Source organism: Ceratotherium simum, chromosome 24 (genome assembly GCF_057802395.1).
Source record: "Ceratotherium simum simum isolate JZ-2026a chromosome 24, ASM5780239v1, whole genome shotgun sequence".
Lineage (NCBI taxonomy): Eukaryota > Metazoa > Chordata > Mammalia > Perissodactyla > Rhinocerotidae > Ceratotherium > Ceratotherium simum.
In genome coordinates this window covers 30,367,166-30,386,121 of record NC_141923.1, presented here as the reverse complement: position 1 = coordinate 30,386,121, position 18,956 = coordinate 30,367,166, and the positions used below count along the sequence as shown (strand labels likewise).

General features: G+C 40.7%; 1 protein-coding gene across 1 annotated transcript in view; it reads right to left on the bottom strand.

Annotated features, from left to right (window-relative positions):
• Window positions 1-5,463, bottom strand: part of ZFYVE1 (zinc finger FYVE-type containing 1) — a 50,671-nt gene extending 45,208 nt beyond the window's left edge. Inside the window, exons 1-2 of the mRNA XM_004426318.3 lie at window positions 5,254-5,463; window positions 2,784-3,699 (exon numbers count right to left, since the gene is read on the bottom strand). Coding sequence (XP_004426375.1) covers window positions 2,784-3,296 — 513 coding nt within the window. The 5' untranslated portion in view covers window positions 3,297-3,699; window positions 5,254-5,463. The remainder of the gene's footprint in view (window positions 1-2,783; window positions 3,700-5,253) is intronic.
• Between the last annotated feature and the right edge of the window lie 13,493 nt (window positions 5,464-18,956).

The following is an 18,956-nucleotide window of genomic DNA, read 5'->3' as shown; positions in this document are numbered from 1 at the left end:
CAGCCCTACAGACCCATTTTAGGACTTATGACCTCCAAACTGTAAGAGAATAAATTTGTGTTGTTTTAAGCCACTAAGTTTGTGGTAATTTGTTACAGCAACAATAAGAAACTAATACATAGAGTTATCAGGATTAAATGAGCTCATACATGTAAAGTGCTAAGAATAGTTCCTAACATGAACACCATAGTAAGAGCTCTTTACATTTTAGCTATTATGAGCCAAGACCAGAACCCAGGGGAGACTCACAGAAGAAATTCAGAGGCTAAGAAAATGCAGTTCAGAAATTTGGTAATATCTATCTAAATTTAAAACGCACATATCATTTGACAAAAAGATTCCATTTCTAAATAGAGTCACAGGATATTCAACACATCCTTGTTTGTAATAACTCAAATATCCATTAACAGGCTAAAATTATAGAAAAATCATTCAAAAAAATACTAGGCAGCCTTTAAATAAGGTGGTAGACTTCAATATACCGATAAGGAAAGTTCTACAAGATGTATCCTTTAGTGGAAAAAAGCCAAGGACAGAACAGCAAGTATATTAGGTTCTATTTCTGTTGAAAAATAAAAAGGATACCTACATATATTCATAAGTACACATGAAAAAAAAGTCTAGAAGGCATGCAGTTAACTGTTAATGGTGACTGTTCCAAGAAAGGAGACTAAAGGTGAGGAGCAGAAGGAAAATGTCATTGTATGTCCTTTACATCATCTTAGTTTTTTACCAGATATGTGCGTGATATCTATTTTTAAAAAACTGAAGTTGAGATGTGACATCGCCAATCTATCAATAAGCATTTATGCGCTGACAAAATGTGCCTACCATTGTATGTAATACAGGACATAAGACATGGTCCTGCTCTCCAGGATTCTATATTCCAGCTGAATTTATAATCTAGATTTCTATCAGTCAATTATATCTCTAAATGTTTTGGACATGCACATTAGAAAACTGAATCAGGTATTTTCTCAAAGTATTTTTCTACTTATGACTCTATGAGAACGAATCATCACCTAAAAAGAATGAATTCTATGTCCTGTCCATTAGTCTCAACCAGTGCTGCCTGCAATTAATAAACTGTTATTTCCTGGGAAGTGGTCAATGTTTATGAAGGGAGGAAAAGCAAGACGAATCTTTACAACAACTCAATTATATACATATTACACACTACAAGAAAAAAAGATGGAGAAATATCATCTCTGGGTAGTTGGATTTGTCTTCTTCATTACACTTTCTTATATTTTCCTAATTCTCTACTAAGGAACATGTATCGATGCTACAAAAAGAAAAAAATACACATCCTCCTCTCCTCAAAAAATATTGTGCCAACACAATATCCATGAGGGTTACTGGTTCACCCCAAACCTTCCTCTCACTTTACACCAGTGACAGCAATCCAAAGTATAACTTTCCAAAGGCTGACGTTAAAGAGAACTGGTGGCAGAACCACAAGAATCATTCAAATCCAAGTGTTCCATTTATGAAATATTTAGTCGATACTGTTGCCCAATTAGAGCATAATCCATAATGAAGACATTACTGCTAACAAGGGAGGCAGAATGGGATCTGGGGTCACTCGTCCCTAACTCTGTTAGTTCCTCTCAGCCAATAAAGAAAAGTCTGAGTGAGCAAAGTATTTAGCTGACAATGGAAGTACATGGGAATCCTGATGTAATTCATTTCCATAAGCTTATTCAAGGAGGAAAAAGAGATGAAAAATATTTAGTGGGTAAATGGCAGTTTTTCAACAGTAACTGACATAGGTACTCCTCCAATCTGGAGTCTTGAGGAGTCATCACTGCTAAACGTACTGAGTCAACGTACCACAAATACTCCATGATACGGACAAAAACAACAAACTACGGGCCGGGCCCTGTGATAAGTCCTTTCCATTCCTAATCTCTTTGAATCCTCTCAACTACTACCCTAAAGTAGAGGTGAAACTGAGGCATGGAGCTTAAATAACTTACCCATGGTTATATAGCCAGTGAGTGGTGAAGCCAGGATGTGAATTCAAGCAGTCTGCACTCAAAAGTATAGACATTACACTACCTTCACTGGAAAGTATAAATATTATACTATCCCTGCCCCAATTGTCACACACTATCACCTCCCCAACGTGCTCTTATCATACACTACTCTCTCCCCAACTCGGAATCAAATCAAATGTTCTCTAGCCCTCCCGTAATCCCAGATGCCCTCACTGGCTTTTACTGATCAGAAGTCTACACGTGAAAATAAGAAGAGGCCATCTGGAGAGAATGTTATCCTTATCAAAAGCCTTTTTTTAAGGACCTGCCTCTCTAAAAGGAGATAACATGTTTATGACTTATTGCCCAGCTCTCCCACGGGACCCACCGTCAGTTTCTTTCCCTGCACACACACACACTCCCTCAGCATACATATTTACCACAACTTGCCAAAGTGCTCTCATTCAGAAAAATGTTCTAAATCGGTTCTTCCTAATAATAACAGCTACCACATACTGAGCACTTTTTATGCAACAGGCTTTACAAACACTGTGTCATTTCATCCTTACAACAACCCAATGAAATAGACACTGTCCCCAATTTATAGACGAGAAAACTAAGGCTCAGAGAGGTAAAGTAATTCAGCCCAAGATCACACAGCTGGTAAGGAACTAAATCTGACTCCATGCAATTTAAGCTTTCAGGGGTCTTGCGTTTTAGGGATTAAAATGTGAGCTCCCCCTGGACTTTCCTTGACAACTACCTTCCAACAACAGATCTGCTCCACTATAACTAAGTGCTTACCTGAATTTCTTCATTTTCATCTACTAGGAGGAAACTCACAACCTTCTCAGTCATCTTCTTCCTTCTGGTGTCCTCATCCATCTCTTCTTCCTCCAGTAACTCTTGGATCTTAGTGACATGGTAGACAGTGACGGGGTGTCGCCTTTTGTTACCCCCAGAATGAGTCCTCTTCTGACACTCCAAGCACAAGTTGATTTTACAGGTCTGGCACCTCACGGCTGCCCTCTGCCTAACACCTGGCAAATGCCCATTAGGGCCCTTGCAGGGGTCACAGTAAGGGATGTGGCCAGGTTTGAGTCTTATCCGCTCGTGGTTTCTCAGGCGCTCCTGCCGATGGAGCTCCTCCTCGCAGCGGAGACACTGCAGACTGCAGCACTCGTCACACTCAAAGACAGCCTCGTCAGTCCCACTGCAGGCGTAACTCTCCTGGCACATCAGCCCCGGATTCAGACCCTTCTCTGATGGGGAAGTCTGGGCACTCATGCTCAGATTGATAAGGAAATCACCCACCATATAACGGTCACTGAGTTTTCCCCAGGCTTCAAGTCTGAAGCCTGCACAGAACTTTCACAGGGTTCTGAACACCTTTTTAAAAAAAAAAAAAAAAAACCTTCGAGGTCCTATTAGAATTCTTCACACACTCACAAACATTTGAATTTTTAATTTTCTTCCTCCTAGTCTCCTGTATCAGCAGCAACGTTGATTTGGTTTGATGGTTTTATTCTCCATAAAGTGCACACAAATAATATGGTCAAAATTAACTCGAAAAGGTCTTTTATGGCTATCTGAGAGGGGATGATGGGTTCACTGAGGTGGGCTCGTTGGTTGAGGCTCAGCTCCAGGTTTTGGTAAGGAAAGAGAGTGGCCAGGAGCTTTTCAATATAATCCAACCTCAAGTCAATATTTCAGAGGATACCTAGAATAGAGGAAGGAAAAGGATTTCACTCATCTAAAAACAGAAGTGCACCTTAAAAAAAAAAAAAAGATTGTGATTGATACAAGGCCAAAATTCCAGACAGAAATCTCATTCTTGCTTGTAAAACTTACCCTGGCTCATTCTGATACTAGAAATTTCTTCTCAAAATCATGGCCAAGGTTCCTCCTTTTGAAACCAGCCACCACCTCTAGGCCCAAGGCATTTAAGAGACTTGGCTGCTTTATTTCCCAGACTGAAATTCTCTGTATATTCAGTTACTAAATTCAGAATCAAAATCACTAAGCAAATAGTCCTTGGAGGGACAAGCCTCTGCACTCCCACCTGCACCCCATAACAGGGAGTGGTGGAGAAAGAGGCCTGTAAAAAAACTAAAGAAGGGCCGGCTCCGTGGCTTAGCGGTTAAGTGCGCGCGCTCTGATGCTGGCGGCCCGGGTTTGGATCCCGGGCAAGCCCCGAGGCATCACTTCTCTGTCCAACGCGAGGCCGAGTCCCACGTGCAGCAACTAGAAGGATGTGAACCTATGACATACAACTATCTACTGGGGCTTTGGGGGGAAAAATGAATAAAAATAAAAAATCTTTAAAAAAAACTAAAGAAATAATAATCAACTTTAGTTCTATCAAAGTCCTGGACAGATCCAAGGGTAACTGGACTGTTTCAACTCTACACAGATGCCTACTGAGGACTCGAAACCTGCAAACAAGAGTCACATTTCAGGTTTAAAAACAACAAAAATTATTGTACTTCCTTTTGTCCCTTCTCTAACTGCAAAAAAAACTGAAGCAACAGGAGACAGAATTCCTCCACTATGGCCCACTGTAGTGAGTTAAAACAAATAATTTTTCTCTCTGTCACTCAAAAACTAACTTAAAAATAACTTCGAAAAAAAAAGATAATTGGGGGAGGAAAGGGGCTTTTGTCACTTCTACAATTATATTCCTAACTCCCCTTAGCCTTGACCCCCAGTCTAACGCCCCAACGACACGTGAAGCCCTCCTTTCAGATATTCACGCCTCCCCTACAGTAATCAATCTATCAATCTGTCTTATTTTTAGATAAACAAGGAAGGCAAAAGGAGTGACTAGGAGACCTTATTTACACCCTAACCTCAGACGTGCCCAACCAGCTCCCACAACGGAAACAAACATCAAAATTTGTCATAATTAAGAAAAATATGAAATCAACCTTCCAAAGAACACCTCACCGCCTGCTAGGCCAAAACAACCTGCCCGTTCGGGCCCCCACCTCCACGCCTCTCTCCGGCCTGGGATTCCTGACCCTTCCTTCCTCCCAGGCAACACCACCACAACCCGAGGGGCAGGAGAGGAGGCTAAGAACAAAGAAGGTCCCCCCAAATCTCCCCCACACTTGCAGAGGCTGGAGCCGAATCCATTGTTTATACCTCCCCACCCCCACCCCAGCCGCACCCGCCCCCCCTTCCTCCCGGGGCCAGCCGGAGCTCCAGGACTATCGCCTGCCCAGCGCAGGGCCGTGCCCTTCCCTCCCCGACCGCGGCGGCCCGGGGACCCCACCACAGAGGAGCTCCGCCGCGGCGAGGCGGCGTCGCGGGACCGCTGGGAGCCGGTGGGGGCAGGGGCTGTTCCTCAGGGCACCGGTGGATTCATCCTCATCTCCATCTCCGCCCCACTCCTCCTTCGCCGTCTCCCGGGCTTCCTCCTCTCCTGTTGTCAGTTGGGATCAGCTGATCGGAGTGAACTTCTCCCAGCTCGGACTTACAGGAAGGCGTGAGCGGTGTAGCCCAGGGAGGGAGGAGTGGGAGGGGGTGGAGCCCGACGCCGGCGGGGGCGGAGAAGGGCGCGCACAGCTTCCTGGGAAATGCAGTTCTCCAGAGGTGCGTCCTCCCCCACATCCCAGAAGTGAAGGCTCTGAATGACTACAACTCCCAGTACCGAAGAGGCTGCTCGCGTGAGGAGGCGGGGGAGATAAGCCATCAAGCATTTTGGGACTTGTAGTTTTTGCATTGTATGTGGTTTCTGCAGGTCTTAGCGCGCTGTTTTGGGTAGTGGCCGGAGAAGTGGCGCTAAATTAGAGATCTGGTGTAATGAGTAGTATAGGGGAGGCAAATAATTCGATTTCAAGTAGCCATTATTGCACACCATTCTTTCAGAAATGAGTAAAAACAAGCGGTCTCCACTTTTCCAATTTGACCTTGCACAAACAAGAAAAAGATCAGAAAGAATTGATAAAAGAATATAAGTACTCGTGTGGGAGTTTTGTTTTCCCTTCACGGTATTCTCCAAGCCACCCGTTAATTTTTTTTCCTAGCTTTTATTTTTCTGACCTTTCCTTACATAGTTTCAGAACTTCTGAACTTTAAGTTCTTCAGGATACGTTTCAGATAAGCTAGCAGGCTACAGTGCAGGCTAATGGTTAATACTATTATCTGTCTTTTTGTAAAAGGCCATATATTTGTTTAGTGCTTTCACTTTTTGTTTTTTTCACTTGTTTTTGGAACAATACAGGAAGAAAGCCTAACGTAAGGAAAAGAGCAGTGGTCTGAGATGCCGAAGACTGGGTGCTTGTTCTATAAAGCTCCTGGGTAAGTCACTCAACGTCCCCACGAAATGAAGGAATTGTACTATGTAAACTCTGATGCCTCTGCCAATTCTAACGTTCCATGATTCTATCTTGATAATTGTTAACCCAGGAGAGAAAACTAAAGTTAAGTGACTTGCCAAGGTCACAGAGCAAATTATTGACAAAGCTGGGACAAGAACCATCTCCTGACTTAGTTACATATTCTTTTACCTTATGTTTTGAGGGACATAATTGGGCCAATAGTCTAATTATAATAGTAAAACCAAATCTGCATAATAATGAGTGAGCCATGTATGAGGGTTATATTGCTGAAAATTATGTTTTCAAGACTGGGCAGATAGCCAACAGTTGGACTAACTGCACAACGTGACTGAGAGTTTTTTTATGCCACATCACAAACCAGAATATTAAGAACTAAGCTATCTATAGCACTTTAAAACTTCAGAGTTTTAAAGGGGGAAGAGGAAAGGAGGGATTTTAGAAAGTTAACAGATCTTGAGCTAGGCTCTTGAGACTGGCTAACCTGCCATAAAATTTCTCTAGAGGGTTTTGTTCCTAAGACTACCACTATAATTTTTTGTAGCCTTAATAGTTTGTTTTAGGGGCCGGCCTGGTGGTGTAGTGGTTAAGTTTGCCCACTGCACTTCGGCAGCCCGGGGTTCACAGGTTTGGATCCTGGGCAGGGACCTACACACCACCGCTCATCAAGCCATGCGGTGGCGGTGTCCTACATGCAAAATAGAGGAAGATTGGCAACAGATGTAGCTCAGGGCTAATCTTCCTCACCAAAGAATAAATAAAACAAAATTAACTTAAAAAAAATAGTTTGCTTTATACCCCTAATTATAAAATGAGGAGATTACTATATCCCGGGAACAAAATGGTATTTAATCCTTTTTAAAGCCAACAATACACATTTTAAAGTATATTTTTTAAAGTTATAATAAGAACCCCTAAAACTGAGAGATGGTTACCTCCAAGGAGCATAACTAAGGTGAGGAAGAAGAAAGATTTCATTTAAACACATACTCTTGGAATTTTGTACTAAGTGCAATATATCAATAATAACGAAAAAAAACTAGTTTACCTATTTCTTTTAACAGATAATTGGAATTATCAGATCTGTTTCTGTTGTTAGTTGTTTTTACTCATTCTCATTCTTTGTGAGCTTACTTTTTACTATGAGCTGCATTTTCCTTGGAAAACTATTTGTGAGAATTCTTTGAGGCCTAGGATAAGGGTTCATTCCTCCGAGAAGGATTTGCTTTTGCTTCTGCCTGGAAGGGACCACTTTAAACCATATTCACTGTTTGGGATTTTTTTTTAACTACCAGGAGATGTATATTTGGGTTATATATCCCTGGAAGGGCTGTCTCATGGGTCCAGTGCCCCCTCTACAGCTCCCGGAAATCTCCGCTTTCTAAGACAACTTTCTTTCTAGTCTTTGGGGGAGGGAGGGGAGAGTGTTTACTTGAAACTGTAGCCATTTGAGGTCCCAGTTTCAGACTTCTCCCTTCCACCAGGCCTTGGGCTTTGTCTTCTGTCCCACTTGCCACCTGAAGCTTAGAAAAACCAAGCTTAAATTGCCAAGTAAAACACATGCCATAGGGCAAAAGTGACATCATTGCTGTACTTACTCTCTGGGTCCTGCCTTGATCTAGATTTTGGTCTGATAATTCCTTATCTTCTTGCTGACTCTTCAGTATTTTACCAACATTTTTTGTTGTTTTCAGCAGGATGACCTGTTTGCCATATTATGAGCCATGTTACAGAAAAGGAACAGTCAAGCTAGTGGTTAGCTCTGGGAGGCAGCTGATATAATCTGGGCACATGTTGGGCTTCTGGGTGTTGGCAATGTTCATCTCTTGACCTAGGCAGTGGGTGCACCAATCTTCACTTGATAATTTTGTGTAAAACAATATATATGTCTTTTACACTCTTCCGTTTGTATGATATATCTCACCATAAAAAATAAAATTTAAAAATTTTAATTAGAAAAAAATGAGTAAAGTAAAAGGTGACATGTGAGCCAGCCCTCATTGCCTAGTGGTTAAAGTTCCACGCCCTCCACTTCTGCGGCCCGGGTTCACTTCCCAGTTGAGGAACCACACTACCCCTCTGTCAGTTGCCATGCTGTGGTGGCAGCTCATGTACAAGAACTAGAAGGACTTAACAACTAGATATACTACCATGCTTGGAGCTTTGGGGAGAAGAAAAAAAGAAGCAACATGAAAGTAAATTCTGCAAGGTAAGCAAATCAAGCCCTTGGACTTAAAATCATTCCCTTAGGTCATTCAACACAAAGTTATAAAGATCTTAACAATATTTAACCACAACAGGAGATACAAAACAAGTAGAAGACAGGTTTCCAGGCTTGTCCCCTTCAACTTCCCCCTTAAAGGGAGTACTCAGTTCAAAAAGACACACACACACACACGCAATTGGTCTTTAGCTATTAAAATACACACTCCTAAATTCATGTGGCTACATCCAGGTATTCAGTGTGGATTAAGGTAAGACTGTTTCGCAAATATTACGAGATGGCATTCATTTCCTTGGTAAATTTGCCAGGGCCCAGAATCCTATCTTCAGCCTTGCAGGCACAGAAATTTGATTTTATCACCCATCTAGAGTGGCTCCATCTTTTAGGGGTAGACACACACTAACACAAGCTCACCAGACCAAGATGCCAATCTAATACTTTACAATGAAATATTACTGTTACCCAGAGTGGAATGCTCAAAATGAACACAGCACATTTGTTCCCATGATAATAGTCCTATAGGAGAAGCCTACTGAAAAGGTGCTTGGTGAGTATAGAATCAGAACAAGAGGAAAGTACTTAGATCAATTAAATATTTATGGTAAGAGACTAACATGTATAGACCTTCTGCTAGAGATGGTCTTTGCCCATGGAAGCAGAATAACTAAATTCTTTTAAGGTTACCTTTCTCTTGACATTACGGGCTATCCACCAAGATAGAGCTCAGAAATTCACTCAGTATAATTTAAGAAGAAACTTAATTATTGGAAGACTATTAGGTGTCTTAGAATTGTTGAAAAGATTGGAAAACCTGGCTCAAAAACTGGTCAGAAACAAGGGAGGCAGTTAGCCGGAGTCACAACCAAGTTCTCACCATAGGTGATGAGGATAGGATGCCATCATTAGCACTGTTTCCACTGAACACCTTTCCACTGCACTCTCTATGATGGCAACTATGGTAGGCAGAATAATGGTCCCCCAAAGATGTCCACATCTTAATCCCCAGAACCTGTGGATTGTTATCTTAAATAGCAAAAGAGACTTCGCACATGTGACTAAGGTTAAGCACCTTGAGGTGGGAAGATTATCCTGGGTTATCCGGGTGGGCCCAATCTAATCACAGAGCAGAGAACCTTTTCCAGCTGTGGTCAAAGACAGATGTGATGACAGAAAAAAAGTCAGAGTTGCTGGGTTTGAAGATAGAGAAAGGGGACCTCGAGCTGAGGAATGCCGAGGGCCTCTAGGCTGGAAAAGGCAAGGAAACAGATTATCCTCTACAGTATCAGAAAAGAACACAGTCTTGCCAACACCTTGATTTCAGCCCGGTGAGTCTTCTGACTCATAAACTATAAGATAATAAATCTATGTTGTTTTAAGCCATTAAATTTGTGGTAATTTGTTACAGCAGCAACAGAAAACTAATACAGCAATGCTGCTATGAATAATTTCTAAACTGTCTCTGCATCTTTACATCTCTTTCTCAAGGTTCAAAATCCTGGGCAGGAGAATCTAATTGTCTCACATGGATCACATACCTTTGGCCTGGGTGTAAGGCCAGTAGAGAGAGGGAGGATCTTTTTTCTCTTGATTTCTAGAATGTGATGCATGACATAGTGGGGGATTACCCCCAAAAAGGAAGGGAGGTCAATGTTGGACCACAAAATAACAACAAATGTCCATTAGAGGCAATTCTGTATTTTGCCAACAGGACCTTTCTTTATCAATACTTAAATGACTGCCTTACTCCACTTCTGGTTGATAGTTTTTCTTTAAATATGATAATATATTTCATCAGATTATATTTAAGTACTGCTGACCCATGAGCTAAATATTTCTCCATTAGTTAAGCCAGAAATTGCAAATCAAACTGCCTTAATCAATAAAAGAAATGTTTTGGCTCACATAACTGAACAATCTGAGTGATTACAGTTTCAGCCAAAGCTCAATCTAGGAATCAAATAACCTGCTCAGGACCTCATTTCTTTCTCCATTTCTCAGCTTTGAGAAATGCACCCAAACAATTTTTGACAAAGGTACAGAAGCAATTCAATTCACTATAGGAAGAATAGTCTTTCCTCTATCCTAGAGGAAAGATGATGCTAGAGCAATTGGACAAAAAATAGGCAAATAACCTCAACCTGAACCTCATACATAATTACACAAAAATTAACTCAAAACTGGTCATAGATTTAAATGCAAAATGCAAAACTATAAAACTTTTAGAAGAAAATATATGAGAAAATCATCGGGACCTAGGCTGGTTAAAGAGTTCTTAGACGTGATACCAAAAGCACAATTCATGAAGGAGAAAATTGATAAAGGTAGACCTCATCAAATTAAAAACTTTCTCTTTGTGAAAAGGCTCAAGTGAACTATACCATGAGTTGAGAAAATAAACAAAAATATGGCCAAAAGTTGTATTCGACATAGGAATTCAGCTAGTATTCAAACATTGCCCCTTGATTTTTACTACTAAGGCTAAAACAATTATAGTAGGACCGCCATATCCGCATAAACAATCCATGGTTGGTTGAATCTGCGGATGCATAACCCACAGGTACAGAGGGCCAACTAAGGGACTTGAGCATCCACGAATTTTGGTGTCCAAAGGGGGTCCTGGAACCAATCCCACCTCAGATACAGAGGGTTGACTGTATGTCATTTGGACCTGCAAACTGATTAACTTTTTTGAAGCTCTATAGTAGTTAAAGAAGACAAAATAGATACCTTCTAAAGTATTTTCTCAGTGAATAATTACTTTTTCTTTCTCTGGAAACTGCCACAACAACCCACAGAGGTGGGCCTTGACCAATCACATTTGTATTATATCAGCCTGATCCCCAGCTGTGCCAATCAAGATTCTCTGCCCAGGGAATTTGGAATTGACATCCAAAAACAGTGAATAGAGTGGACATTTGCTACTGAGTGTGTGTCCAACATAAAATCTCTTTCTTATGTTTGGAGATATGCCCCATTGTGTAAGTGTCAATGAAACATTTGTTCAATCAGTGGGCTGACCGAGGACCAGGAGTTCAGAATAATGGCAGAAATAAATAAATAAAAGGAATAGTTTGGAATTCCAGAATGATACTTCCATTTCCAAGAGTATGCCTGACTTGATATTCTAAAAAAGCTTATGTAGCAGGACACTCAGATGTTGGATAAACTACAACAAATATATATTTAAATGCATTACTAAACTGACAAGAAAATAAAAGGAATCCCCAAGTGTTAAAAAAAAGTAAAAAAAGAAATCATTGGGGCCGCCCCCGTGGCTTAGCTGTTAAGTGCACGCGCTCCGCTGCTGGCGGCCAGGTTCGGATCCCAGGCGCGCAACGACGCACCACTTCTCCGGCCATGCAGAGGCCGCGTCCCACATACAGCAACTAGAAGGATGTGCAGCTGTGACATACAACTATCTACTGGGGCTTTGGGGGGAAAAAATAAATAAATAAAATCTTTAAAAAAAAAAAGAAAGAAAGCATAAAACCCCAGAGTGGTAAATTCGTGGGTAAGCCCTGGAGGTCTAACCTAGCGTCATGATGGTTAATAACTATGTAAGAGAATAGGAGACTAAGCCTCCAGCAATAAAGGAGAGCCCTTGAAAAAGAGAGCTTGGAATCCCTCTGCTGGGTATTTATCCAAAGAACTTGAAATCAACAATTCAGAGACATATGCACCGTTATGTTCATTGCAGCGTTATTCACAATAGCCAAGACATGGAAGCAACCCAAGTACCCATCAACTGATAAATGGATAAAGAAGATGTGTGGGCCGGCCCAGTGGCATAGCGGTTAGGTTCGCAGCTCCACTTCGGAGGCTTGGGGTTTCCTGGCTCAGATCCTGCGCACAGACCTGTGCACCGCTCATCGAGCCATGCTGAGGTGACGTCCCACGTAGAGCAGATAGAAGGATGTACAACTGTGACATACAACTATCTACTGGGGCTTAGGGGAGAAAAATGAAAAAAGGAGGAAAATTGGCAACAGATGTTAGCTCAGGGCCAATCTTCCTCAAAAAAAAAGAAGATGTGTTATATGTATACAATGGAATACTACTCAGCCATAAAAAATGACAAAACCATCCCATTTGCAGCAACCTGGATGGACCTTGATGGTATTATGTTAAGTGAAATAAGTCAGACAGAGAAAGACAAACACTGTATGATTTCACTCATATGTGGAAGATAAACTAAAATGTGACAAAGAGAACAAATTAGTGGTTACCAGAGGGGAAGGGGGTTGGGGGGTGGGCATAAGGGGAAAAGGGGCACATTTATGTGGTGACTGACATAATAATGTACAACTGAAATTTCACAATGTTATAAACTATTATGACCTCAATAAAATAAGCAAAATAAACAACAACAAAAAAAGAAAGCTTGGAGCCTCAACAGGCTGAGTGAAAGGGTGGGCTAGAAAAAAATTTGCCTGCCAGCAAAGGAAGCAAGAAAAGAAACGTGCTCTGTGTGTGTGACTCCAGGTGGACTATACCATAATAGTGATGATAGTCTCTCCTGAGAGTTTGTAAACATAGTTTTACCCTCATGAGGGTCTGAGGTTTGAATGGAGTGATGCCAGGCTGGTAGTGCGCTTTGGCACACAGCAAGTATAAGTGAAAATCCTCTCTGGAGGAAAGCATCCTCAACCCAAGCTCCTAAGTATTGTCACAGATAAGCTTAAGCTGAATATGAACTCAAAAAACAAGTTCTGATGAATGAGAATCTGCAGCAAGCAAGATATTTTTACCTCTGAGATTCTCAGCTATTGTAATTATCAAATATATGAAATATAGAGAGAGAAATTTTTAATGGTTTGATAAAACTAGCAAGAAATCATAAAAAATGAAAAATGACCAGGAAGGAAAAATACAATAACTAATCTTAAAAATTCAATGGACTTCTGCTTTTGGCCATGATGGAATAATAGGAACCAGATTTACCCTCCCAACTTAAGCAACTAGAAAACTAGACAAAATATATCAAACAATGATTTTTGAGACATTAGACAACAGGCAGCAAAGACATTGATGTCTGAAAAAAGAGAAACAAGTGAGGTGAGCCCTACAGTTGCCCCAGTGTTACTAACTGGAGAGAGTTTCCAGGTAGTAACAGGTGTGGGGAGGGAGAACCCAAACAGATCCCAGCAGTTTCATGAAGTTGAAGAGACAGAGTTCAGAGTATGGGGAAGTTATGGGGACTAGAATTTATGGAGAGAAATAGAAGAAAAGAAAGAACTTGTCAGAGAGAATGCAGGAGATCGATAGAGGAGTCCCACCTAAGTCTTTGGGTGACTATAGTTCTAGCATGAATATTAGGAAACTACTTGAAACTGGGAAAAAGAGAGCAAGAGAGAACAGTTACTGCCACTCACATGGGGCTTGGAATATTTTGTGTTCCCTCCATCAGAGTGGAAAGACTTTTTTTGTGTGTGGTGAGGAAGATCAGCCCTGAGCTAACATCCATTGCCAATCTTCCTTTTTTTTTTTTTTTTTTGCTGAGGAAGATTAGCCCTGAGCTAATATCTGTGCCCATCTTCCTCTATTTTGTATCTGGGGTGCTGCTACAGCATGGCTTGATGAGTGTTGTGTAGGTCTGCAGCTGGGATCCGAACCTGTGAACCTCAGGCCACCAAAGCAGAGCACACAAACTTAACCACTAGCCACCAGGCCGGACCCGAAAGACTTCTTAATAGATGAGACATCCAAAAGAGCCTTCTGAAGGGTAGTGCCTTAGTAATGAGGTCAAATTAGCCATTGACTAAAGGCTGCCATGGACCTAGGCTAATAAAGTTAAAAAAGTAAGCATGAAAAGGATCAAATTCCAAGTAGCTTAACTGTATTCCATAACAAAGCCCAATGGTATATGAAGAAATAAAACAAAATCCAGCAACTAACAACACAAGATATTCACAATATTTGGCGTGAATAAAAAATTACCAGACAGGGGCCAGCCCCGTGGCATAGCGGGTAAGTGCTCGTGCTCCGCTGCTAGCGGCCCAGATTTGGACCCTGGGCTCACACCGATGCACCACTTGTCAGGCCATGCTGTGGTGGCATCCCATATAAAGTGGAGGAAGATGGGCACAGTTGGTAGCCCAGGGCCAGTCTTCCTCAGCAAAAAGAGGAGGATTGGCATGGATGTTGTCTCAGGGCTGATCTTCCTCACAAAAATATTAATTAATTAATTTTAAAAAATTACCGGACAGGCAAAGAGGCAAGAAAATATGAACTATACCCAGAAGAAAAATCAATCAATACAAGCAGAACCAAATATGACACAGGAGATAGAATTAGCAGACAAGGACTTTAAAACAAGTATTAAAAATATACTCCAGGGGCCAGCCCCATGGCTTAGCGGTTAAGTGCACACGCTCCACTACTGGCGGCCTGGGTTCGGCTCTCGGGCGCACACCGACGCACCGCTTCTCCAGCCATGCTGAGGCCGCAGCCCACATGCAGCAACTAGAAGGATGTGCAACTATGACGTACAGCTATCTACTGGGGCTTTGGGGAAAAAAATAAGGGAGAGGATTGGCGATAGATGTTAGCTCAGAGCCGGTCTTCCTCAGCAAAAAGAGGAGGATTAGCACGGATGTTAGCTCAGGGCTGATCTTCCTGACAAAAAAAAAATATGTGTATATATATATATATATACATATACATACTCCATACATTCAAGAAGGCAGAGAAAAACATAAGCATGATGAAGAGACAAATGGAATATATTTTTTAAAAAAGAACAAATTAGGGCCGGCTCCGTGGCTTGGCGGTTAAGTGCGTGCGCTCTGATGCTGGCGGCCCAGGATCGGATCCCGGGCACGCCCCAAGGCACCACTTGTCCGTCCAACGCGAGGCTGAGTCCCACGTACAGCAACTAGAAGGATGTGAACCTACGACATACAACTATCTACTGGGGCTTTGGGGGGAAAAAATGAATAAATAAAATCTTTAAAAAAAAAAATAAATAAAAAAAAAATAATAAAAAAGAACAAATTGAACTTCTAGAGATTAAAACTACAATATCTCAAATGAAAAATATACTGTGTAGGATTAACAACAGATTAAACACCGCAGAGAAAAAAAACATAGCCATAGAAAGTACTGAAAGTGAAACAATGGAAGAAAAATGACTGAAAAAAATGAACAGAGCATCAGTGATTTGTGGAACAATATCAAGCAGTCTATTATATGTGTAATTAAAGTCACAAAAGGAAAAGAGAGCAAGGAGAAGGATGGAAAAAAATAAATGGCCAAAAGTTTTCCAAATCTGATGAAATCTATAAACTCACAGATCCAAGAAGCTCAATGAACCCCAAGCAGAAAAGACATGAAGAAAACCAGAGGAAGAATCTCATAATCAAGTTGCTGAAAATGAGTGATGAAATAGCCAATGGAAAAGACACATACCAGAGAGGAACAAAAATGAGAATGAAAACAGACTTCTCACAGAAATCCTGTAAGCCAGGAAACAATGGAGCAACATCTCAAAAGTAATGAATGAAAAAAACTGTCAATCTAGAATTCTTTACTGGTAAACATGTCTTTCATAAATGAAGGCAATGACTTTTTCAAATGAACAAAATCACAGAGAATTCATCATAAGCAGACCTGCACTATAATAAATGATGAAGAACATTATTCAAGCAGAAGGAAAATGATAACAGAGAGAAATTTAGATTAATACTAAGGAATGGAGAATGACAGAAATGTCAAATATGTGGATAAATATATTTATAATATTATATATATTTATATCATAATTATAATTAATTATGATATAAATATATATATATAATAGAGGCTGACCCAGTGGTGTAGCGGTTAAGCATGCGCACTCTGCTTCGGTGGCCTGAGGGGTCACAGTTTCGGATCCCGAGTTCGCACTGATGTACCTCTTGTCAAGCCATGCTGTGGCAGCATCCCATATAACGTAGAGGAAGATGGGCACAGATGTTAGCCAGGGCCAGTCTTCCCCAGCAAAAAAAGAGGAGGATTGGCAGATGTTAGCTCAGGGCCAGTCTTCCTCACAAACAAACAAACAAACAAACTATATATTGTGAACCCCAAATCAACTAAAAAACAAAACAAAGATATATATATAAAATAAACCAATATTCATAATAAAATTGAATAATAAAAAGTACTCAGTCCAAAATAAGGCAGGAAAAGATGGGAAAAGGAGTAAAGGACATAGAGAACAAGTAGAAAACAAATAGCAAGATGGTATATATAACCCCAGCCATGATGAAAATCACATTGAATGTAAATCATCTAAACACTACAGTGAAAAGGAAAAAATTGTCAGATTGGATAAAAAAGCAAGGCCCAACTATATGCTGTCTACAGGAAACTCACTTTAAATATAAAGACATAGAGTAAAAGTAAAAGGATTGAAAAAGTTGTACTATGAAAACACTAATTAAAATAAATCTGGAATGGCCATGTTAACATCAGACAAAGGAGATTTTAGAATAAGAAATATCACCAGATTTAAAAAGAGACATTTCATCAACAGGAAATATGTATGTGCCTAACAACAAAGTTTCAAAATATATAAAGCCAGAACTGAAAGAATTGAAAGGAAAAATAGACTTGGAGTTTGAGTTTTCTGTACTCCTCTGTCAGTAATTGATAGAACAAGTAGGAAGGAAATCAGTAAAGATAGGGAAGACTTGAACAACATTATCAACCAACATGACCTAATGACATTTATCCACCCAACAACAGCAGAATATATACTCTTTTTGTTTTGTTTTGTTTTGTTTTTCTTTTTGTGAGGAAGATCAGCCCTGAGCTAACATCTGATGCCAATCCTCCTCTTTTTGCAGAGGAAGATTGGCCTTGGGCTAACATCTGTGCCCATCTTCCTCTACTTAATATGGGATGCCGCCAAGCGTGGCTTGACAAGCAGTGCGTCGGTGCGTGCTGGGATTCAAACCTGTGAACCGTCAGGCCACCAAAGTGGAGCACACGCACTTAACGCTATGCCACTGGGCCAGCCCCTTGAATATATATTCTTTTCAAGTGCACACAGGCCATTCATCAAGATAGACCATATTAGACAATAAAACAAATCTCAATAAATTTATAAGTGTTGAAATCATATAAAGTATTTTCTCTGACCACAATGGAATTAATTGGAAATCTACAACAAACATATCTGGAAAGTCCCCAAATATTTGGAAATTAAACCATACACTTCTAAACAATGCTTTGGTCAAAGAAGCCACAAGGGAAATTAATATTCTGGGATGAATGAAAATGAAAACACAACAAGTAAAGGCAGTACTTAGAGAAAAATTTGTAGACTACAATGCTTGTCTCAGAAAAGAATAAAGGTCTTGAATCAATTATTTAGGCTGTAATCTTATAAAACAAGAAAACAAGAGCAAGTTAAATCCAAAATAATCAAAGAGAAGATAATAATTAAGATAAGAGCAGAAATCAATGACATAGGGCCAGCCCAGTGGCATAGTGGTTAAGTTCACATGCTCCATTTCAGCAGCCCAGGGTTCACAGTTTTGGATACTAGGCATGGACCTATGCATCATTTGTCAAGCCATGCTGTGGTGGTGTCCCACATATAAAATAGAGGAAGATGGGCACAGATGTTAGCTCAGGGCCAATCTTCTTCATCAAAAAGAGGAGGATTGGCAACAGATGTTAGCTCAGGGCTAATCTTCCTCACCAAAAAAAAAAAAAAATCTGTGACATAGAAAACAATAGAAAAAAGAATCCAAAAGCTGATTCTTTGAAAAGATTTTTAAATATTTATTTATTTATTTAGTGTGTGTGTGCGTGTGTGTGTGTGCGCGTGCGTGCGCGCGCAAGGAAGATCAGCCCTGAGCTTACATCCATGCCAATCCTCCTCTTTTTGCTGAGGGAAGACTGGCCCTGAGCTAACATCCGTGCCCATCTTCCTCCACTTAAAGAGATTTCTTTTCTTCTTTTTTTTTTTTTTCTTGTCAGAAAGATCAGCCCTGAGCTAACATGCGTTCTAATCCTCCTCATTTTGCTGAGGAAGACCGGCTCTGAGCTAACATCTATTGCCAATCCTCCTCCTTTTCTTTTTCCCCCCCAAAGCCCCAGTAGATAGTTGTATGTCATAGTTGCACATCCTTTAGTTGCTGTATGTGGGACGCAGCCTCAGCATGGCCCAAGAAGCGGTGCGTCGGTGTGCACCCCCGGGATCCGAACCCGGGCCGCCGGTAGCGGAGTGTGCACACTTAACCGATAAGCCACAGGGCCAGCCGAAAAGATTTTTAAAAATCGGTAAATTTATGCCCAGACTTAGAAAAAATGAGAAAAGACACAAATACCACTCTAGAAATGGAAAAGAAAAGCACAACAAATCCTACATACAGTAAAAGAATAATAAGGAATTATTATTAATCACTTTATGTCAATAAATTC